Below are 24,445 nucleotides of genomic sequence, written 5' to 3' on the forward strand. Positions count from 1 at the left end.
AAAAGGAGGGAAGTGGAATCAGGAGCAAAGAGCAAAACAATGTGTGATTGCTTCAGTTGCAAGTTTAGCAGGGTGAATTACCCTGTGACATAGGAACTAGTAGGTTGTGTCATAGGCTTCATGGAAAAGGTAAAGTTTAAGGAGGGATTTGGAGGCAGTAAAAAGGTGGTGGCATGTCAGTGCACTGGAAGGCAGTTCCAAGCATGCAGTGCAGAAAGCAGGGACTTATAACCCATTTCCTCTCAGCAGCTCCCAAAGAAATTCCTTTTATTTTGTTAATACATTTATAATCCCACCTTTCTTCCATCACAGAATCAAAAGTGGTGCTCATGTAGTTGCATGGCAGTCACCCATCCAGGCACTGACCAGACCCAAACCTGCATAGCTTCATCTAGGCGGTGGTTTCATGTGCCTTCAGGCGTTACCCTGTGAAAAACAACTGTAGCAAATTCATTAATAAACTAGAGCACAATTTAAAGCTCATTGTATGTATTTGCAACTACTTCCTGCCTCCTAGACATGTCTATTTTCCATGGTGTAGATCTCCTCTCCCCTTAGGTTGCTGCTCAGCAGCTGCCAGGTAGTGAGTTTCCCTGCCATTGACTATCATATATCCACAGTCAGAAATGCAGCAGTGGCATGTGGTAGGTTTCTCGCTGAGCCTTCTCTACACAGAGCAGAGTTCTGGAATACTGTGTCAGAAGATGCAGTGTTCGCCACTTACACAGGCTTTTTTAAAGGGTTGGACAAATTTGTGGAGGAGAGGTCTATCACTGGCTGCTAGTCATTGTTGCTATATGCCACCTGGAGGTTCAGAAAGAATATATCTCATGAGTACCAGTTGTTGGGAAAGGACATCAGGGGTAGAACTGGTGCCATCATGTGCTGCATGTAAACTTCCAAGAGGGATCTGTTGGCCACTCTGGGAAGCAGAATGCTGTTCTGATCCATCCCAACTCATCTTACATTCTTAGCAGTGGTAGCTAGTGCCCACTGGAGCTGGTAGGGGAGAAGGCAAAGAGGCCAACGGTTGGTGAAGCCAGAGCCCATGAATTCTTCCCATCCTCCTCCCTGCTTAGTTCTACAAGAGCAACGCCGAGACTAAGAAGGAGGCAGGAGGCATCCAGTGCTACCCTAAGAAGGCAGGCGGTGGCTGGTGAAGCTGGCAGGGCAGGGTCCTATTTGCCCTGATGGACCAGCCACCATTGGTTCTTAGGAAACACACAGGTCTTGTAGAGATGAGGCAGAATTTCTTGGAATACATTTTCATCGTCGGGACATTTCTGAGTTTTTCCTTTCTTTCACCCACTTAAAAGAAAAAGGCCACTTGCAGAATTTTCTCCAAATATTCTTCATTGTTTAATTTCTTTGTTTGTGTGGGGGGGCACCATTTCACCCCTGCAATGCCCAAGGAACACATTAGGTCCAGGACACTGTGAAATATGCAAAATGTGACTATGTTGCCAGCACAATTGTTGCTTCTACCACTTTTTTACACACACACACACACGCACACACACACACACACACACACACATACATATATATATATATATATATATATATATATATATATATATATGTATGTATATCACCCTTAGGACAAACAAATTAAGGTCTGCTATTGCTCATGGAGAGCATCACCCTTGAGAAGCTTCTCCTGAGAAGATTTCTCCTGCCCCTGGAAAAAAAAAATGATGGAATCCTTCTCCCAATCCCCTAGCCAAATTTTTTCTGGCCACAAATAGAGTAGATATTTTTGGCAGGCCATTTGTGCACAGCTCTAAAATCTTGGCAAGAGTGCCAAGAAACTGGCAGAGTTTGAAGCAAGTGGCTAATCCTTTGGGAACTCAGCATATCCTTAGTTTCTAACTGGTTTTACATGGACATTATTCTACCTATCTGTACATCTCTACAAGAGCTATGTATAGCCTAGCCCTCTGTTCTTTATACATGAGGACATTATTAGACTCATCTCTGGCAAATGTTTTTTGGTTTGTTTGGTTTTTTGGGGTTTTTTTTTTAAAGATCAATTTGAGGAAATAGGTATTTTTAAAGCACGATTATTCTTCCCCCCACCAAAAAAACACACACCCCACCAGTAGTTGATATGCAATATGGAATAGTAATTCACACTCTTGATGATCATAAATGTTCTTCCAGTCTACTGAACTGCCTACTAATTCACTTTTGCCATTTGACTGAAATTATTCCTAGTCACGACCTTCACTTTAGCAGTTTAAACAGAAAACCATTCTGTGTGGAATAATGTAATGAAAGGAAACCACAGTAAGAGACTCAATCACCTTGGGCCCAAAGAACTTTACTTTCCTGATGTAAAGCCATTTATATTTCCTTTAAAGTTGCTTCTCTGTAAAATGAGTAGACAGGGATAGAGCTGAGAAATAGCAAGTCGGTTTCTGTATTTTTGCAAAGATTGGGCAGCTTTTGATACACTGTGGTGAGAAGCCTCCTGTTGTCTACAAAAAGAACGTGGGTGGAGTTTGTCCGAAACCTGCTTGCCAATAGATCAGAGCAACACAATCTATTGTGTTCAGCAGCTTTCTAGCCTGTGCATGATTGGTGCATGAAGAAGACAAGGAAGATGTTCTCTGTTTCATAGTTCCTTCCTTTGGGCTCTTGCCAATCCTGATTTAGATATATGTTAAATTTAAGAGAGAGAGCACTGCAGAATCAGTTATTTTCCACAATGAAAATGCTTTATTTCCTAAGCCGGATTGCAAGGCACTGATAATTTGTTTGCTATGTTCTTCATTTTCATTTTTAAAAGATACGGATGAATGTCAAGACCCCAACAGTTGCATCGATGGCCAGTGCGTCAACACTGAAGGATCTTACAGCTGTTTCTGTACACACCCAATGGTTCTGGATTCCACAGAAAAGCGATGCATCAGACCAGCAGAGTCTAGCGGTATGCCTTATTGCATGCATTGCAAGTGAAAAGGTTCAAGAACAAGTAAAAACCACAATCAGGCAGGATTGAATAGGGTTTTCTTTAAACTGATTCCTTTCTAGAAAAATTGTTGTTGTTGTTGTTGTTATTTATTATTATTTATTATTTATACCCTGTCCATCTGGCTGGGTTTCTCCAGCCACTCTGGGCGGCTTCCAACAAAACACTAAAATACAATAACCTATTAAACATTAAAAGCTTCCCTAAACAGGACTGCCTTCAGATGTCTTCTAAAAGTTTGGTAGTTATTTTTCTCTTTGACATCTGGTGGGAGGGTGTTCCACAGGGCGGGAGCCACTACTGAGAAGGCCCTCTGCCTGGTTCCCTGTAACTTGGCTTCTCGTAGCAAGGGAACCAGCAGAAGGCCCTTGGTGCTGGACCTCAGTGTCCGGGCAGAGGTTTGGTTTGGTTCATGTCCTCCCAGCTTTTCTGATCATGAGGAAGAGCCCAAGCTATGGCTCCTCTCTACACTAGCATTAGCCCTTTGTTTTCTTGTTTAAAACTGGGTTAAGCTTAGCATGAGGTGGAGCTTTAGCACAGGCTCCTCCTCTATGGTCTGTGGCTTTCCAGTGCTGCTGGGTAGATTTCACCTGAAGCATCTGGAATTGGCCAGTGTCTGAGACAGGATTTAGGATAGAACAGTCACTTATGTTCTGAACTGATTTAAATTACGTTGTTAGCAGGGGGGGTTTTTTGTGCACAACATTAGAAAAATGATCTCTTTATTTTCAGGAAAATGGAGCTCTTGCAATGTAAGTCTTGAACATGGTGGGCTGTACTGATTTTTCTTTTAACACAGTGCAGGCGTCGTACTGATCACGTTTCTCTGCCTTCTGCTTCAGAACAAACTGAAGAAACGGATGTCTACCAGGATCTTTGCTGGCAACATCTGAGTGATGATTTTGTTTGTAGCCGGCCTCTTGTTGGAAAGCAAACCACTTACACGGAGTGCTGTTGTTTATATGGGGAGGCGTGGGGCATGCAGTGTGCCCTGTGCCCCATGAAGGACTCAGGTAAGGCATCTCCTAGTGACCTGAGGAATTTTTCATGACAAATCATTCATGGAAACTGTATATTCCCTCTTTGGATCTGCCCACTTCACTGCAGGAAGGACAGGGACACAGGGGGTAACATTGGTGTGTCTGGCACTGCACCCTTTCCACACTTTGTGCCTACACACATTCTTTGAACCTGTGAAAACTGCTATGGAGGTCTCTTCCAGGCAATCTGTTTCATGAGCATTCAGCCTAATTTGTTTGTGTAGAGTTTAGATGATGGCTGTTTAATGCATGTTCACTCTGATTTGTTTACAGGGAAGCTAGACAATTGACTGCATCCACACCAGGCATTTAAAGCACATCCCTTCTCTCCACCCCTCCAAAAATCATGTGAGCTGTAGTTGGTCCAGGGTGCTGGGAATTGTGGCTCTGTGAGGAGTAAACTCCAGTTCCCAGGATTCTCTTGCGGGTGCTTTAGATGTGCTTTGAATGTATGGTGCCTATGCACCCGGTGTTGCAACAAAGCAGGCATTATCCCACACTTTTCTGTCCGTTTTCTTTTCACTTTCCTCATTGGAAAGTCTGGTCTTTTGGGGGAAGTAGGTTTGTTTCGCAAGAACTCCAAATCATCTTTAATTGCACAGCCAGAACTTGCCAGGGTGTGATTGACCCCCCCCCCAAAAGTAACAGTCTGGAAGTGCACTGAGTCACTTTGCGTCTTATGGAACCCAAGCCAATGTGAGTTTATATGATTCATTTCAATAGGGTACCATTCCTTCAGCGTTCTGTAAAGTTACTCATTTCTGTCTCATGTGATAAAACTTTAATAAATCCATGGGAAATCCTACAACTGAAAATGAATGATGCATTTTCTGTAATAGTATGTCAGTTTTACCATGTAAGGCTGCATTTAAAAACATGACTAACCCACAGGAGAGTGGTGGGGAACTGTCACCTTGTGGGTGGTAATATTTTCTCATATAATAATTTTTATAAACTGCTTTGAGTTGTGACAACAAATCCATGGAGACTTACAACATGGTGATTGATTCTAGTGGTGTGAATATGTGAACTCACCTAACGTGGTGGTGGTTGCCAATATTTTAGCTTCTGAGAGGGAGGAAGTAAAGGCAGTATATGTAATAAAGCACATTCTCCAACACGAAATAACATAATGGTGGGATAATACAGAGATGTATAGTGATATTTTCTAAAGTGGAGGTAGTCAACATGGTGCTTACCAGATGTTGGTGGACTGCAATTTCCATCCCCCCTGACTACTGACTATGCCAGATGGGGCTGATTGGAGTGGGAGTCAAACAACATACAGTGAGCCACAAGTTCTCCATCCCTATCCTAGGGAATAAGCCCCACTGAACTCTGTGGGACTTAATTCTGAGTAAGCCTGCATAGGGTTGGAATGCTAAAGCCAGATCTGTGTAAGACATTTTTGTCCTTGGTAATATTTTCCTCTAATATTTTCTTGAAATATTTGTGCTAGCCCATTTCTTTATAGAATGCTGCTGCATTGTTGGCATAACATCATGCTTTTAAGAGAATGCTGCAAATATTTGGCTAATACGTGGCTAACCTTTTGGTAATTTAAATAACGTATTTTTCACTCTATAGGACGCACTTTTTCCCCTCCAAAAATCAAGGGGAAATGTGTGTGCGTCCTATGGAGTGAATGCAGGCTCCTTGGCTTCAGCGGTAGCAACGCAAAGCCTCCGAAGCGCAGAGGGAGCGCTCCCTCCGCGCTCCTTGGCTTTGCGTTGCTTTCGCTGAAGCCTGGAGAGCGAGAGGGGTCGGTGCGCACATGGCTAAAGAAGCCAAGACAGCTCCCCGGCTGGAGAGGTTGCACGCGGCTAAAGAGGAAGCCAAGACAGCCAGCGAGATGGATCCCGCTCGCTGTCTTGGCTTCTTTGCTCTTTGGGGCTGGGGGGGGGGGAACCCGGGCTTCCCCTGGCAGCCCCAGCAGCTCTGGGAGAAGCGGACAGGCTGTGTGCAGCCTGTCCGCTGCTCTTTGGGGCTAGGGGGGGGGAATAATATTTTTTTTCTTGATTTCCCCCTCTAAAAACTAGGTGCACCTTATGGTCCGGTGCACCTTATGGAGTGAAAAATACGGTAACCCCTCTGAAATCCATCTTCTGCAAACTGCCCATCAAGTTAAAACGGCAAATGTATACTGAATTTGTTTCTTGCTTTCCCTGAGTGGCTCCTTAAGGAAGAGTTTAAGGGAAGGAAGTTTTTTTCCATGGCAGATCAGATAAATAGCTATTGTATGCCCTGCAGAGCTTCGGCATGTTATATAATTATTCAATTTCCTGCTTCTAATTGTCTCTGTTGTGCGTAGGTGCCCTTATTCATGGCATTCACTGAGATCTTCAATTTAAGACTCTCATATGGAAGACGGATGTAGCCATCATGGTACCCCCAGATGTTTGTTTCACTCCATCTCCCATCAGCTTCAGCCAGCATGGCAAATGGTTAAGGCTGATGGGAGTGTTAATCTAACAGCATCTGAAGGGCACAATCTTGACTTCTCCTAATCTAGAAAGTCTCAGTCATCTGCCCTATTTTAAGCTGATTTGTCCTTTAAAACAAAAACAAAAAAACCCCCACATTCCAGCAACTTTTCTCCACACAATCCAGCAAGCTGTGTTTTCAGTTTCACTGAGTGTTGCCAGGATGGGCCAGGTGGGAGGTGGAAATGGGGTGTTATAAAAATCCAAACAGGAATATGGTGCATGCGTGGCTTCTGGTTTCGATACTGCGGCTGGCTAGAAGATTTTAAAACATTTTCCTAATAAAAACTCCGTATTTAATGCAACAAAACATTTTCCATTGGAAGGAATTCCTTCATGGCCTTTTATGAGTTTTACATTTTTGATTGATTATTTAGATTCTATTGTCAAAACTCAGCTTCAGGCATCACTTGCCAGCTACCACATCACAGTGTTTGAAATCAAGCAAAGCTGAGGTTGTTTATTACAAGTCACTTGAATTTCCAGCAATCAGCGGATTCTGTGTGAATCGGATGTTTTAATAATGAACTGTAAAAAAAAAACACCACCTCTCTTTCATTTCATCTCAAGCAGGACGGCTGGTATTTTCTGTAAATTTGTGCCAGTTAAAGTAGATGGTGGTATTTTTTATTTTAGAAAGGAACATTGTTTTCCAGGACTGATTCTTGTATCAAAAAGCACATTAATGCATCACTGTTGTAGCCTATTGTTTATGTTGTTGTTGTTATTTATTCAATTTATATATCAGCCCCACATATAATGCATTACAGTAGTTCATGCAAGAGAGTATGGAGAACTGAGACCAGGCTCTCCTGGTCCAGGAAAAGCCTTAGCTAGTTCATCAGCCTAACATGGACATAAGCGCTCCTAGCTACAGAAGGCTCTAGTGATGACTTGAAATCCCAGAGTACTCCCACACTTCAGAGGGAATGCAACTCCTCCCAGTGAAAATTGTATATCTGATGAATGGATATGGGAGCCACCCACCCCCAACACTTCCATCTTATCAGAATTCAGCCTTATTTTATTAACCTTCATCCAGTACATCACTGCTTTCGGATGACTGTCCAGCACTTTCAGAGCCTCTCCTTGTTCTGATGGAATGGAGATACAGAGCTGAGTGTTACCAACACACTGGGGACACCATGCTCCAAATCCCTGGATGATGGCTCCCAATGGTTTCACACAGATGCTAAATAGCATAGGAGGCAGAATGGACCCCACATCCCCAAAGCCATGGAGATGAGCAGCCATCTACTTGTACTCCTGTAATGCAGCACCTCCAACTCCCACCTGCTTGAGCTGCTCCTTGAGCTGTTCCTTAAAAAGAAATGTCAGGCAATCTAGCAAAATCATAGAGTGTAGAGCAGTATATAAATTGAAATTATCATCATCATTGACAACCTGTATGTATCTGGAGAGACGCAGGGGGAGTGCAGCCCTGTTACTTCTAATTGACTTCCGTAAGTGGCTGAATGGAAGAACAAGTGGGACAAAAGTCACACATCATTTTTAAAACGAGGGCTGCATTTGCATATGGTGCTAAGCAAATGGAGGAAAGTGCTGGCTCCCAAGGTGGTGATTACAGCCACTTTGCTCTTCCTTGGTTCTTTTAGCTCAGTGTGGTCCAGCAGCTAAGCCAAAGTTTGGCTTTGCATGCCATCCAAACTCAGGATCATGTTAAGCACTCTCCTCCTTAATCACGAACTGCAGCCAAGATTTGTTTTTTGGCAACAGGTCACTGTTAAGGAGGGTTCAGATGATACACTAAGCCAAATTTTAGCTGGTGCACTGCACTGAACTAAAATAACCCAGGACAGCTAGCTTTGGGAGATGTTTTGCAGCCACAAGGCCACATGGTACCACAGTTCCTGTATGCATTCCCTAGCTGTCCTGGTTTGCTGGCACAGGGATGGGATGTTACATTGGCACATAGGATCTGTGGATTACACTTCAAAATTTTATATAAGTAATATGTAGTGTTTATGGATAGATAAATAGAACAGACACAACTTGCCCCAATTTCGATTGTGAACTACAAGTGGATGCTAAGCAATTAACATTCTTGTTTCATTTTTGGTCGCCTGTAGTTTTCCATATGTGATTCAGAATGCAGTACAGTGGAATGCATGGGCTCAGTAGGTAATTAGCTTATATATCTGCAGTCTACACCTTAAAAACATTTACCATTTTGGGGAAATTTCCCAAGAAAACCAGAACTGAATTGTGTATGAAAGAATCATTTGCCCTTCAAGGTTTAGTGTTTAAGAACATAAGAAGTGATTATGTTGGCTCAGGAGGAAACTTTCACACCTCTCAACCAGTAGGTCATAGGTTCAAGTCCTGTCTGGGAAAACTGGACTTACGCCATATTACAATCTTAGATTTATATATTGATGGGGCCTGATTTACTACTGGAACTTCATGTTTATTTCCATAAATATATTGAACATATGGTTACAGAAAACAGGGGAAACAGAGTATTTAGATGATTATGTTGTGCTTGTAGCAACACATTTCTGCTTTTACCAAAGAACATGCTGTTTTCTGTTTCTGTGCTATGCAGTTGGTTTTTAAATCAGAATTTTCTTGTACTCAGAGATGCAAGCAATGCACATTTAAAAATCCACATTGTGACTCTGAGTAAGGTTACTATTGTCTGTCTTTTTCCAAAATAGTTAGAATAACCTACTTTTGAAGCTGGCTTCAAATTTTTGTGTGCATTTCATTCTGGGGATATTTTGACAGTCTGCATTTTAAAGTTGTAGCAGGGGAAAGCAAATCAATAACCTGAAGAAAAGAATATCTGCAACTCTACAATTCTATGAAATATTATCAGGATGATTGATTTATGTGGGGATGAAGAGAAGGTAAAAATCCCAGCAATCATAAAAGAGATGGGGGTGTGTGTTTCTGATTCATATTAAGACAAAACATACATTCACATAAATAGTGAGTGAGAGGTTGGCAGATGATTTAAACCATATAAATAATTGGAATGAGAGGTGCCATCTGACACACTTCTGAAACTGAAAACTCATGCCAGTGCTGTAGGCTGAAATACTGGCACAAAATACTTGGAGTTAGGTTTCAAGTCTTCCTTCTAACCCAGACTCTCAAGATATATCCAAACTTCCAAAAGATTATTAGTCATGGCTATCACATTCAACTAACAATGATCAAAATATGGACATGATTTTTCCATAGCATATGACGCATACTTCCTTAGCTGTGAAGATGCCCTAATTCCACAAGAGTGCAAAATGAGCTAGAGGTACAAAATGCAGCTTCTTTAGAATCTCGCCTCTTATTTTAAATAATAATAATAATAATAATAATAATAATAATTCTAACATCTCAATCTTACAACATGTGTGCTTAGAGATAAGTAGGATTGAATTCAACGGAGCTTACTCCCAGGTCTGTAGGGTTTAGGAGTATTATAGCCTTCATCTCTAGTGAGTAGGGCTTTGCTTATATAGTTATTTAAATATTTATATAATTCAGTGTCGTTGTAGCCATACAAAAGTTACAGCAACAATGAAAACATCAATAAAATATTGGGGGGGGGGACGGGACACAAAACTATAAATACTGGGTAGTTTAAAGAAAATTCACATTTCAAAGGCCTGTCAACAGAACACTGTTTTTAGGCGATGACTACAAGAATACTAGGATGATTCTTCCAAAGAGTTGCACAGGGCAAGATCTGCTACACTAAAAGCTCAGTCCCTAGCGAAGGCCCCATCAGAGGATCTCAGAGATCAAAGTGGGACACAGTGGGCCCAGATTGTTTAGGGCTTTGTGAATTAGCACAAGAACCTTGAACCTGGCCCAGTAACGAATTGACAGCCTGTTTTGCTTTGTGGCTGCAAAGATTACAATCCTTACACCTGAAAAGGTAACGTTAAAAGTGTATGGGCAATGCCTGCTGAAATCGCAGAAACCAGAGCCCATAGTGGCAGGCCTGTGTCTTAAACTTGGATTGTTGTGAAATGCCTATGAAGTGGCAGATGATACATGAGAAATAGGTGGGAAGAGACTGTTGGAGCTGCCCACCATCCATACGTTCAGTTCCGCTTCTCTCTCCCGCTGTTCCCCCCCCCCCAGTGTGACCGTGAAATTGGAAGTTGAGACAGTTCCTTGCATAGAGAAAGGGAGACTGGAGTGGGAATATATTGCACAATCAGTTCCTAGGAGGTAGTGACTGGGTTCCAGCCTTCATCGAATGAGAAATTTCTCCATGGCTGTGTGGTTTGACTGCCTCTGAACAGCATCTGCAAATTGGACATAACATGGTTAAGTGTGTAGGTCTTTGGCCTCTTCAACAGAATCAAGTCACAGATTTCAAAAAAATAAAGAAGAGGGGAAGGGAAGGTGGAATTCTTTCTTTAGAACAGGGAAAGTTCCAGCTTCTGTGTCAGAAGCTGTGAATGTTTCATACTTTTGGGTTTTCATGAGAGCAAACTAGTTCCTTAAAGGTAAAGGGACCCCTGACCATTAGGTCAAGTCGTGACCGACTCTGGGGTTGCAGCGCTCATCTCGCTTTATTGGCCGAGGGAGCCGGCGTACAGCTTCCGGGTCATGTGGCCAGCATGACTAAGCCGCTTCTGGCAAACCAGAGCAGCGCATGGAAACGCTGTTTACCTTCCCGCCGGAGCGGTACCTATTTATCTACTTGCACTTTGACGTGCTTTCGAACTGCTAGGTTGGCAGGAGCAGGGACCGGGCAACGGGAGCTCACCCTGTTGCGGGGATTCGAACTGCCGACCTTCTGATCGGCAAGTCCTAGGCTCTGTGGTTTATTCCACAGCGCCATCTGCGTCAACTAGTTCCTTATGGACCCCAAAAAGCAAGTGGGAGAGCAATCCTAAGCATGTTTACTCAGAAGTAATTTCCTCCCTGAGTTTAATGGGGCATATTATATAGTTAGTATGTTTAGCATTCATTAAGGCAGTTAAAACTGGGTTATTAAGGAATAGTTTTAAAAATATTTAAAACCAGGGATTTTTTGCTAAGATAGCTACTGATTTTATACAGTAAAAGCCTTCTCACCAGAGAGATCTGGCCGAAAATGCATTTATTTCAACAGCTTTCCTAGCTACAATTACAGCATGTTTCTCCAAGGCACGAGCTATGTTTTTCCAGAGTAGCGTTGATGCAAATAACATTTTAACAATCAGGTTTTTGTTAGCAAATGACTGGGGAAAATTGATTAAATTATGATTGGAGCAATTTCTCACAGCAGTTTAATAATAATAATAATACCGCTAAATATTTCCAGCAGCTCTGCAAAAGTTTCCTCCCCTTCTTCTCCCCACATCATCCTCTCACTTTTATGTTTCATTGTTCAAGTTTCAGGAGGGACTAGCCAGCGCTGCTGACATCAGATTCCATCTCTTCCTGGATTCAGTTGTCACCAAGTGAAACAAAAGCAGGTGGTGCTTGGAAAAGGGAATCATAGATGCCTGAAGCCATTTGTCACTCTGACAGGGTTTATTTGCATCGTGTACAATGTGTCACTAAATCTGCTGGGCAATAAATATGGTTGTAGCTTTCCAGAATGCTGTATAAAATGATATACTAGATTAGCAGGCCTCTAGCACACTGCACAATGTAATTACCTTGATCCTCATCACATTTATTTTGACTTATTTCCAAGTAAGCATGCTTAAGATCGTAGGCCTGTCACATTCCGCACCAGCTGTGAAACCACATGGGGCAACCAGAACTAAGCCAAGTAAAAGTGTCTGTGCACTTGGTTGTTTGATTGTGTTTCCTGTGGGCACACCAGTGTTTCCTGCCATATTGTATTTTGAGAGCTGGAAGAATGAAACACCATCTTTGATAAGATTTTGGGATTCTCTTTCGAAGCATGAATAACACTCTCAATTTGGAGGCTGCGTGCTTCCTCTTTTCTTTTCTGGACTGCACATTTGACCAGTTCCTTTTGAAAATGGGGTGTGTATGTATGTGTGTGTGTGTGCAAGAACTGCTTTTTGTCACATTGGATCCAATCAAGAATACACTGGGGCTGATGGATGGCACATCTGGCCGGCACCAGCTTGGCAAAAGTTGACTGGGAGGAAAACTTTGCTTAAGGTTTTAGCTGTATTTGCTGACTAAAAGTTCCAAGCCGGATTTCTCTCCCACAGTCTCCTGCCTCTCAGAACTCCTAGATCAGATCCTCTCTGAGATCAGTAGCTGTGTTTCCTAGGGGTGGGCAACACTGTCCATTGTGGTTTATCTCAGTCTCTTGTTTTTCCAATCTTAAGTTCAGTTCTCCACATTTCCATACCAGTTTGTAATTTTTTTGTCATGTCCTCATGAAAATTCACCAGCATTTTCTTGTAGTGTACAGTACATATTTTTCCTATGTGATTTTGCCTGATATACACAAATTTACAGATCTCCTCCTAATACAAGAATGTGTTTTTGTATGTTCTTTTCAGTAATATATGAGTTTTTATGCAAATTTACCCTTAGTATCTGTATTTTCATATATATTACTTGGCTAGAGAGCTGTGCTACAAAATCTGGAGGGTGAGGATTTTGATTGATGGCTGCATTTCAGTTCCCATATTGTCTCAGCAAGTGCGAATTATGTAGGTTCACCTTTCAATGCAAACAGAATCAAATTTTCCCCGATGTTTCCCTCACAGCTTCTAATGCTGCTTGTCACCGTTCCTAGGCAGGGCAGACAAATTCCATGCCACTATCACAGAAGCATAAATGAGGGAAGAATCATGTTTCCCCTGGTACAAACTGTTAATGTTTGCATAGTACAGAAACTTGATAACTCTTCACCATAGGCTTGTAGGAAGGTTGTGAGCTCTAAACAACAAAGATATATACGATTACTGGTAGGGGGAAATACATCCTGTGGAGTCACTCTTAAGGTTGACAGGTTAAAAGGTAAGAAGTTAGTAACATAAACTTGTGTCCCCCAAAATAAATTGTGTATATTATGGAGCTGGAATAAGAAGCAAGCCTTTAAAAAATAAGGGATTACCTTAAAATATCAGGTAACACCTAGACATCATCTTAAATCTGGGGAAAGAAAAATGCTTATGGACGTGGGTGGCGCTGTGGTCTAAACCACAGAGCCTAGGGCTTGCCAATCAGAAGGTTGGCGGTTTGAATTCCCGCGACGGGGTGAGCTCCCGTTGCTCAGTCCCTGCTCCTGCCAACCTAGCAGTTTGAAAGCACGTCAAAGTAGATAAATAGGTACCGCTCCGGTGGGAAGGTAAACGCGTTTCCATGCGCTGCTCTGGCTGGCCACATGACCCGGAATTTGTACGCTGGCTCCCTCGGCCAGTAAAGCGAGATGAGCGCCGCAACCCCAGAGTCATCCGCAACTAGACCTAACGGTCAGGGGTCCCTTTACCTTTTATGCTTGTTTACTTTAAAACTATTACCTACCTAGTTCAGTATGGTTTTCCCCACCCCCAGGTGTCCTTTTAACTGAAACGAAAGGGTGTTTTCACAAGTAATGCTAAATATTACCTTTTAGACTATTGACTGTTCTCTACAATGAAAAGTAGAGAATTTATTTTAAGCAGCATAGAATTTAGATTGGAATTTCAAGTGCAGGACTAACAAAAGGCAACAAAAGAACTCTTGTTGGATCTCTGGTCCAGCATCCTGTTACTACAGTAGCCAACCAGATGCCTATGAGAAGCTTGCAAGCAAAGCCTGAGCACAACAGCATCTTCTCCTCCTGCAGCTTCTAGCAACTGGTCTTCAGAAGCATACAGCCTCCAACTGTGGAGGTCTGAATTTGAATTCCTTATGAAATGGGCAAAGACAGGCAGGTCAGATGTTCAGACCGCTGCTTGAGGGAGGGGAAAGCAGCAAAAGAAGGAAACTGTTATTCCCACTTCAATCAGCCTTGAAATGTTTATATTCAATTAATTTTATCCGGATTATCCATTGCTTACATCACCGGATCGCATGTTCTTTCGGTCAGTAAGAAAACAGCAACAACAGCAAAATCAATCATGATTTGACCAGCCCCTGAGAAAGATGCAGACCAGTTGTGCAAACAGAAAATGATGCGGAGGGAAAACTCGTTTCACTGAAAATCATGCACATTTCAAGGAACATCGATTCATCATAGGAAAGTACCAGTGTACTTGTCTCCTTTAGAACCAGAAATTATGAAATCATTTGTACTTGGCTTTCATGCATATACTTTCCTTCCAGCTTTCCTCTTTCACTGGCTGTCCTTACACTCAACAGTTATTTTTTTATACATGTAAATCTCTTGGTAAAAGTGTTTCATGCAAAAAAAAAATTGTTTGGTTTATTAATATAGTGTTGGCATGATCATGCATACATAACTAGTATAAAATAATGTATAGAAAAACTATTCAAGATACCTTAAGTACTAACCCACATAGTTAGCACATAGTGCCCAACCAAGTTTTGGTGTTGCAGGAACAAACTCAGTGTTTGTGCAACCCTCCATTACCCCCTTGTTTCACATACTACAGTGGTACCTCGAGTTAAGTACTTAATTCGTTCTGGAGGTCCATTCTTAACCTGAAACTGTTCTTAACCTGAAGCACCACTTTAGCTAATGGGGCCTCCTGCTGCTGCCGCGCCGCTGGAGCACGATTTCTGTTCTCATCCTGAAGCAAAGTTCTTAACCTGAGGTACTATTTCTGGGTTAGCGGAGTCTGTAACCTGAAGCATCTGTAACCTGAAGTGTATGTAACCCGAGGTACCACTGTACACTTCATTACAAACTGACTTTCGAGTTTGGTTGGTGTGCGTCAGTAAACGAGGGGAATTAAGACTAAGAGAGCTGAGTGGGGGGTGCTCGTGTAATCTCACTGTATACAAGTTGTACAAGTGACAATAAAGTATTTCAGTATTTCTATTTCAATTAGTTTCTTCCTGGTTAGTGGAAAAGCATAAGTTGCAATGACATTTGAACCAGCAAACTATGTTTTCCATGTGCCCTGCAAACCAGGATTGCAAATCAGTGTTCCTGGTCCAGATGTAGTAGCACACAATGGTTTGCTACAAACCAGCAAACACACATAAACACACACACACACACACACACACACACACACACACACACAGTGCAAGAGGGAACATGCAAACCCTGGGTTTATTCCCATAACAACAAATCATGGTTTGGCATTTCATGTGTTCCAATCCAATCTAATGTATTGCTATATTGTTAATATATTCATTGTGGGAGACAGCAGAAGTAGGAGGCATAAAACAATGTTTCTTTGAACTTTGGTTAGGTATAAAGGTTCTTCTTCCAATGCAAAGCAACATTAGGACTATAATTGCTAGCATTTATAGCATTTACAATTGCTATAATTGCTAACATTTATCCAGCATGTTCAAGTGTTCAAAGCACACCACATATTAGGGTATCAACCATTCCAACAATTCTTAAGTCAGTTTTAGAACCCCAGTTTTGGACATTGATGGCTTGCCTAAGGCCACCCGCCTATTAAAAGCATAACAGAAAGAAAATTTGAAGAATGAACTTGGTGGCTCACAGCTTAGTGTCTTGGTGACTGCAATACACTAGCTTCTTCCTTGAAAAATGCAGGGCCATTCTCAGAACTGCACCAGCAATGTATATTACTTGTGCTTCACTTCTGATTGCCTAATCCTATGACTTAAAAGGAGCTGCACAAGGACAGCAGCCTCATCATGTGCGAGGAGCTACTAAGGATCCCAAGACCACCAGTGTACCTGCTTTTATTTTTAATAAAGAGGTTTACCTGACAAGTAGTTTCCAGAACCTTGATCATCCTGATTGCCCTCCTCCTCCAGCTTATCCTTCTTAAATTGTGGTACCCAGAATTGGACACAGTATTCCAAGTGTGGTCTGACCAAGGCAGAATAGAGTGGTACTATTACAGTGGTACCTTGGGTTACACATTGCTTCAGGTTACACACTCCACTAACCCAGAAATAGTGCTTCAGGTTAAGAACTTTGCTTCAGGATAAGAACAGAAATCGGGTACCAGCGGCACAGCAGCAGCAGGAGGCCCCATTAGCTAAAGTGGTGCTTCAGGTTAAGAACAGTTTCAGGTTTAGAACGGACCTCCGGAATAAATTAAGTACTTAACCGAGGTACCACTGTACTTCCCTTGATCTGGATGCTATACTTCTGTTGATGCAGCCTAGAATAGCATTAGCTTTTTTTGCTGCTGCATTACGCTGTTGACTCATGCTAAGCTTGTGATCCACCATTTGCTTAGTAGAAAATCCTATTAGGCTGCAGTGAAGCTTTAAGTCATGTTTTGTACCACCCTGGCTTGGCCCCTCTCATTTTGAAATTCTTGATCTAGTAACAAAGATAGCAACCCTTTGCCAGCAATCTGGCTTTCGCCTTTCATGGGCCTCCAATTCCCAGTTTATGAAACAGAACAAGCCGGCCAGAATTAAGCAAGGTTCAGATGAGGTTAGCAGAATGCCCTTTCTTGGCCTTGGAACTACTGAACAATGACACTGCTCATGATCGCTAAAGTTGAGTCATGGCTGCATTACATTTGAGCAATCTTAATCTTCCAGGAAAGAAAGCAATATGTGGGCAACAGACTTAGGCTTTTCCAATTAAGTGTTATACACTAGCAAGAGAAAGAAGCAAGGGGTATCTTCGTTAGGAATGCATTCCATTATAACTCCTGTTCTGCTTTGCTCACTTCCAGACGATTATGCCCAATTGTGCAACATTCCAGTGCCAGGATCTCGGAGGCCGTATGGGCAAGATGCATTGACTGACTTTGAGGAGGAACAGTATACTCCGGAAACTGATCCATACTTTGTGGAAGACCGTAAGCAACCTTTGCTCCCCAAAACTAAACATTAGTAGCTTGGGTTCCTCCTGCTTATTCAGTAAATAAATACAATGGTAATGCTAATAAACTTCTGTGTAGGTTTGAATGAGAAGCATAGAGGATGGAGCCCTCTCCTTTAAATCTCTGTGGTTTGAAGGATAAAGGTAGGCAGGGTGCCCAAAAGCCCTTTGTAAACATCCCTGCAGGAGGATATTTACAAAGGGCTCTTTCAAAGCCCCGTGCTTCACTTTGAAGTTCTGACAATCAGGGCTTCGAAGGGAAGCATCACAGGACATCACAATGAAATCAGGTGTTTGACAAGAGAGCCCCACACACCTGTCAACTTTTGCCCACCAGGGATGGAGGAGATAAAGATCTGCTCCTCCAGACAACAAAGGTTCCCACCCTGGTGTAAGGGAAGGGGGTAGAAATTAGCAAGCTGTAAGCTAGCAGAGGGGACACAGGTGGCGCTGTGGGTTAAACCACAGAGCCTAGGGCTTGCCGATCAGAAGGTCAGAGGTTCGAATCCCCGCGACGGGGTGAGCTCCCGTTGTTCGGTCCCTGCTCCTGCCCACCTAGCAGTTCGAAAGCTCGTCAAAGTGCAAGTAGATAAATAGGTACCACTCCGGCGGGAAGGTAAACGGCGTTTCCGTGCGCTGCTCTGGTTCGCCAGAAGTGGCGTAGTCATGCTGGCCACATGACCCGGAAGCTGTACGCCAGCTCCCTCGGCCAATAAAGCGAGATGAGCGCCGCAACCCCAGAGTCGGTCACGACTGGACCTAATGGTCAGGGATCTCTTTACCTAAGCTGGCAGAGTCAGGGGCAGGGAGGGTTGGCAAGCAAAGCAGAGTGAAGTGAGCAGGGGTAGCAGACTCTAGCTGACGCAGTAAATTATATTTGGGCTCCAAGGATCCTTATTCTTTATCGTTCCTCTGGGTAGATAGCACATGGCATGGTTCCTGCTTGATCCTCGGGAGTCTGTCGACACAGGCCTTCCGTGATGCAGTCTGTGTATGTGCACGCTGCGAATGTTCAGTATCATGTGTGAATTAAGCAGTGGTTAATAAAGTGGCTATTCCAGCAGCGTTGTGCTTATCACTTCCCTGTTTCATTTGGTCTCTTTCCTGATAGTGTTTGGTTAAAATATATCGTATATCAAAAAGGGAAACAAAAGAAAAATAAATAACTCGGAGCAAGGCAAGAAAGTAGCAAAAGTGTTTCATATATTTCATTCCCTTCAGCAGAGGCCAGCCTAATGATTTCATCTCTGCTGAATGCTGAACAAACTCAGTTGACTTATGCAAAGTTGTATAAGGTCCAGCCATTTCCATTTCGTATGACTTTAATTAAACAGAGCAGCTCTCTGAGCTGAACTATAGCTAAATGGTAACATTGTTTTAAAAAACTGCAAAACAGTGTGTACTGGAAACCATGGGAAGAAATGATGGCATAGTCACGGGAGCAAAAGGGGAAATGTTGGGCAACCCCCCCCCCCATTATCTGCTGGTATTAGGTTGCTGTTTAAGTTGTAATGCTTTCCTTTAAGGTTTCCATTTGGATTGTGGGTTCATCTCAGTGTGTTAACCTCTGGATGGCATAGATCGGTGTTTCAACACAGGTTCCAGATTCAACCACTGCCATCTCTGTTTTTTTAATCAGTAATACGGATGAGGAAACAGACCCTTGCTTGAGACCCCAGAAGACCACTCCCAGTTGGAGTGGGTAGCCATGGGCTAGATAGACCCATGGCTCACCCTGAAGAGGGCAACTTCATACATCCAAGGCACAAATGAATATGAATGGGTCTTCCTTCAGTTAAACAATAAGCTCTTTGTTTAAAAGGGGAGGACTTCTGCATGCATTGTATATTTTTTTTAACATTTATTTATAGCATTTTTACTTTGCCATACAACCAAAAAAACCACCCGACTCTCAGAGCAGCCTACATGCAATCAGTTAAAGCAATTGTTTCATCCAAGGCACCATTTCTGAAAGTTCTCATGATGACCAGCTGGGATGGAAGCCGTTCAGGGGCAGGAGGAGCCCTGTGGAACTAGTGGAGCTAATGGCCTCGTCACAGTTGAGAGAGGGAGGACCTCATGGAGAGAGTCCTTCAGCAGGACTGGATGATTAGCTTTACCCAGTGGTAGTTCCTAACGTGAAGATGGGCTGCAGCTTTCACATAAAAGATTATTGCGTTTTGCCTCCAATTACAGTATTTTTTGCACCATAACACTCACTTTTTTCCTCCTAGAAAGTAAGGGAAAATGTCTGTGCGTGTTATGGAGGGAATGCCTACGGGTGGCGGGGGGGGGGATCTGCTGCAGTCGTGAGCAGAGGATCCATGGTTCCCCTTCCTTCCCTCCTCCGTGCTCGCTTTGAAACAGCAAAGCGGGAGAAGAGCTGCTGAGTGGGGAGGAGAGAGGGACAAAGAGACTGCTTCTTTAAAGGAGCAAAGCGGGAGAGGAGAGGAGCCACTTACACGAGTGTAAGCAGCTCCTGTCCGGTTGGTTCCTTTAAAGCAAGCAGGCTCTCTGTCCCTCTCTCCTCCCCACTCAGCTCGCTACATAGCAGCAAAGTTTTTCAGCTCGCTAAACCAGGGATGAGTGGGGAGGAGGGAGAAAAGCAGAGCCTGCTTCTTTAAAGAAGCAAAGTGGGAGAGGAGAGGAGCCTTTTCCCTTATACCCCTCTTCTTCATTATTAGCAGCATCCTTCTCCACACACCCCATGCGTGCTCCTTGTCCCTTGAGTGCTTTTCCTTCCCTCCCCACTTAAAACGTGGTTACAAAGCACGGATCCACATGGATCCTCAGGATTGTTGCACTGGGTCACCCCAAATTCACCATCAGACCACATAGCATGTCCATGGCTACATCTTGCACCAAAAAAATCACGCACCCACTGTTGCCTGGGGCTGCAGTGGTGCAAAAACATGGTTACAAAGCATGGATCCACATGGATCCTCAGGATTTTTGCATTGGGCTACCCCAAACTCACTGTCAGATCACATGTCTGTGGCCACAGCATGAACCACAAAACTCATACATCCACTGTTTTGTTTAGAATATTTTTTTCCTTGTTTTCCTCCTCTAAAAACTATGTGCGTGTTATGGTCGGGTGCGTGTTATAGAGCGAAAAATACGGTAATCTCAGTTTAGGCTTGCAGCTGCTTAGAATATAACACAACCTTTATCTCTTAGACTAGTGGCAACTGAGGAATCTATCTTGAGGGCATAACTATTTCCATGTATCCCAAAGAACTTTGGCCTTTTTTCTAGCAGCGTGAGTCCACCATTCTGTTCACCATACCCAAAGGAGTCCTGTGGGATGTATCCTGTGAGAGTACAGCACATAGGCATCAGGGGGTAGATGTGGAAAACTCACCACATGGCAACTGGCACTTGCTGAGATGCTTTGCACAGAAGTGCAGGCTTCTAGGGGTAGACTAGGACATGACACTTTCCATGGAAGCTTGCTGTAGTTTACTTAGATGAAAACACCTTTAGTCATATTCATGTATACTTAAAAGGAAAGGTGCATTCTCAGATATATTATTAATCATTTAGAGTACAGCAGAATAAAAACAGCCCTATATTTACTTCACTAATATGTTGTATATTTCTATAATGGGTTTTGTTTACTTTTTCAAACTGCTGTATCTCTCTTATTAGTTCATTGCCCAAAAAATATCTGTGGTTGTTTAATAAGGTTGGGTCCACAGCTGCTTAGACCACATTTTGGGAAAGAAAAGACTTCTCAAAAATTACCACTTTGTGGACTGCAAATTCCTCACATGTTCGTTGTGCTTGACTGCCATCTGCAGTACTGTTCAGTTATTGCTTCTGGAAAATGTCTATCCTTTTTGTAAATTATTTTTAGGTTGTACCTGCATATTATAAAGAAAATATGGTGCTGCAAAACCCCTGTTTCTCTTGTGGTGCCTTGGAACTGAAATTGACCTTGACCTTGAAGTGTGTCTCTATTTTAAAATTTAATTTATTTATTTACTTTTCTACTATGAGCTCCATGGAGTTCCTAATGAAGGCAGTCATGTCTTCTGCAAAACAGCAACAGCATCTTATTAATTGATTGGCACTTCAAACATTTGGACTAGTTTATTTCTGTATGCCCTGAGCATAACATCACAGCCTGTGACTTTGCTCTGGAAGCTTTTCAAGCACTCATTGTAGGCTGAGAAAGGCTTTATTTAGGGTGGTAACACAATAGAGAATGCCCTTTGGAGGTTGGTGCATTAAGACTCTACAGCTGTTGAATGCAATCATTTCCTATGTTTTTGCTGCCCAGGTTTCCGGAACAGCTTTGAGGAGTTACAGGCAGAAGAATGTGGCATTCTGAATGGATGTGAAAATGGACGCTGCGTGAGGGTGCAGGAAGGATATACCTGTGACTGTTTTGATGGTTACCATTTGGACATGGCCAAAATGACATGTGTTGGTAAGTGGATGTCACATACAGGCCACTTGCAGAGTCTGCCAAATGTAGAGGATAAGCTGGCACCTCTGATTTTGATGATCAGATGTGTTTTCGTGTTTAAGGGTTTCTGAATCCTACAGTTCAGCGGCACATTCCACTGGGAAGTTCTCCTGCATGTGCCCCATGGAAATGAGTGGGAGCTGTGCAAGAGATGAGCAATGGTGCAGCTCCTCTTGTTTTCAGTGGGACTTGCACTCAAGAGCTTCTTGGTGGATTGTGCCCTAAATGCAAGGGCAGCCTGCACTGAATTCTTGCATGGTTCACATGACTAGCAGAAGAGGTGAAACAATCAGGGCAGAATGTGCAGCCCACATAGTTGACTTCCCTTGGTGACTGTAAGAATTTACTAGAAAGAAGGTACCTGCCTCTTCCTACACTCCTAGGAGTGAAACAGGTAGTGCCTAAGCAGGCATGCATAAAACAGTGGCCAGCCAGGCCCCCTATTCACTTTCTAATCAGTAAAATTTACCTGCCACAAGTGCTGCTGCATATGTATGTACACATGCTGTAACTTTAGGCTGTTTGTGGACAAATTAGGGTTATCTTAATTATGTTCAACTTACATGGCAGGTAGGACACGGGAGGCACTGTGGTCTAAACCACTGAGCCTAGGGCTTGCCGATAGGAAGGTTGGCGGTTCGAATCCCCACGACTGGGTGAGGTCCCATTGCTCGGTCCCAGCTCCTGCCAACCTAGCAGTTCAAAAGCATGCCAAAAGTGCAAGTAGATAAATAGGGACCGCTCCGGCGGGAAAGTAAATGGCGTTTCCGTGCGCTGCTCTGGTTTCATCAGAAGCGGCTTAGTCATGCTGGCCACATGACCCGAGAAAACTGTTTGCAGACCAATGCCGGCTCCCTTGGCCAGTGAAGTGAGATGAGTGCCACAACCCCAGAGTTGTTCACGACTGGACTTAACTGTTAGGGGTCCTTTACTTTTACCTTTTTACATGACAGGTAAAGTTTTACTTGTGTATTTGTCCTGTATTTGAACACTATTACCTTGCGTTGATGGAAAGACGATGTCATGCGCATAAACGTAGCCACTTTTCTTGCTTTTCTTTGCACAAGATAGAAGACCGCAGACTGGACACTGAAAGTTCTCTTGTTAATCGCAGACTTGAATGCAGGGCTGGTGGGCAAGTCACAGCAAACTGTGCTTCCCTCAGTCTTTGACAGCATCTAATACCACACTATTTCTCACCTTGTTTGCTTTTCCTTCTAGATGTGAATGAATGCAATGAACTGAACAATAGGATGTCTCTCTGCAAGAATGCCAAGTGCATTAACACAGAAGGCTCGTACAAGTGTTTGTGTCTCCCAGGCTATGTCCCATCAGACCAAGCCAATTACTGCACACCCCTGAACTCGGACACAGAGAGTGAACTGGAGTAAGAGAAGCAGCAGCTGGCGTGTAACTTTAAGCCCATATACTCTGCACTGTAAAAAGAAAAGAAAAGAAGCGTATTTAACTTGAGTTAAGGACGCTACTCATCCAGATGTTGGCTGTGTGTGGAAAACAAGCAATAAAACGTGTCTTCTTAAAAGTGAAAGGTGATGGTTCAATATACATCATCTTCACTAAAGCAACAGACCAAATGGACACATTTCTCTGTATGGAAGAAGCAATTAAGTATATAGTGTGTTCATAAATAAAATTCACAGAAAAAAGCAAAATATGCTGTTATTTTGAACAGAAGGGTGGTATTGTGTTGTTTTTTACTATTGCTTGGTTTATTTGGCATTTAACTAGTTGTGAAAATATTTTATAGTCCTTTTTTTATTTAGCAGTTCTTTGCCTACTGTTCCTTTGGAAGCTTTCCCCTTTTGATCCAGTATTGCAATATAAGCAATTTTCTAATGGTTATACACAAAATAATGCTCGTCTTTGTCTGGAACATTGGCCAGTGACTTTTTAAAATTACTATAAATGTCTGCCCTGTGGAGCAGACACTGTTTTTTTAAAAAATAATGTACACTTCATGGAGATAAATCCATTGTATTCATTTTGTATTCCATGTGGCCTTTTACTGCACTTAACATGCCTTAGAACCTGCCTTGCCAAGTTTCAAAGCTGCTAGAGGACGACCATTGAATATCTTTTGTACTCTGTAACAAAAGATCTAAGCTCCTGTTTGTATTGTAATGTGTAAATTAAACACAGATCTTGTATTGGTTACCCTAACATATTAAAGCTGTATATTAAAACTCAATAAAATCTACAGTTTTTTAGAAAAATTGAAGTATGTGTTTGCTCTAAGGTTTTCTGTTAATGCTTTGTGATTATTTTATTACTGCTAATAACCCAGTGCTTTATAATGAAAATACCTGAGCTACTGTTCTTGACAGCATTTTTTTATTTTTGGAGCATGACATTTCCCTGACCATGGCAATTGTTGCTACCATGTAGATCTCTTTAGATATATTCATAAATATATCTGGTTCATTCTCCATAAGGAAAGCATGCCATTTTGCAGACCACTGCAAATCTCATCCATGTCAGATAGACAGTTTTGTGTAAAATTTCATTTTATCCTTCTAGCCACTAAATCAGAGGAGCAGAGAGCCATTGTTTCCACATGGGCAGCTGAGGAACTCAAGCGGAAATGGCTGCATCAACCTCTCAAGATATGTTTAGATT

The 24,445-nt window shown here is 42.6% G+C and overlaps 1 protein-coding gene across 4 annotated transcripts in view; it reads left to right on the forward strand.

Moving 5' to 3' along the window:
* The window catches only part of LTBP1 (latent transforming growth factor beta binding protein 1), a 184,829-nt gene extending 160,782 nt beyond the window's left edge, over positions 1-24,047 (forward strand). For all 4 annotated transcript variants that reach the window (XM_053382828.1, XM_053382829.1, XM_053382830.1 and 1 more), the window contains 5 exons: positions 2,792-2,932; positions 3,817-3,987; positions 17,186-17,311; positions 21,620-21,769; positions 23,030-24,047. In XM_053382828.1, coding sequence (XP_053238803.1) covers positions 2,792-2,932; positions 3,817-3,987; positions 17,186-17,311; positions 21,620-21,769; positions 23,030-23,199 — 758 coding nt within the window. In that variant the 3' untranslated portion in view covers positions 23,200-24,047. The remainder of the gene's footprint in view (positions 1-2,791; positions 2,933-3,816; positions 3,988-17,185; positions 17,312-21,619; positions 21,770-23,029) is intronic.
* The last annotated feature ends 398 nt before the right edge of the window (positions 24,048-24,445 follow it).

The sequence above is a fragment of the Podarcis raffonei genome, chromosome 3 (assembly GCF_027172205.1).
Source record: "Podarcis raffonei isolate rPodRaf1 chromosome 3, rPodRaf1.pri, whole genome shotgun sequence".
In the NCBI taxonomy this organism is placed as follows: domain Eukaryota; kingdom Metazoa; phylum Chordata; class Lepidosauria; order Squamata; family Lacertidae; genus Podarcis; species Podarcis raffonei.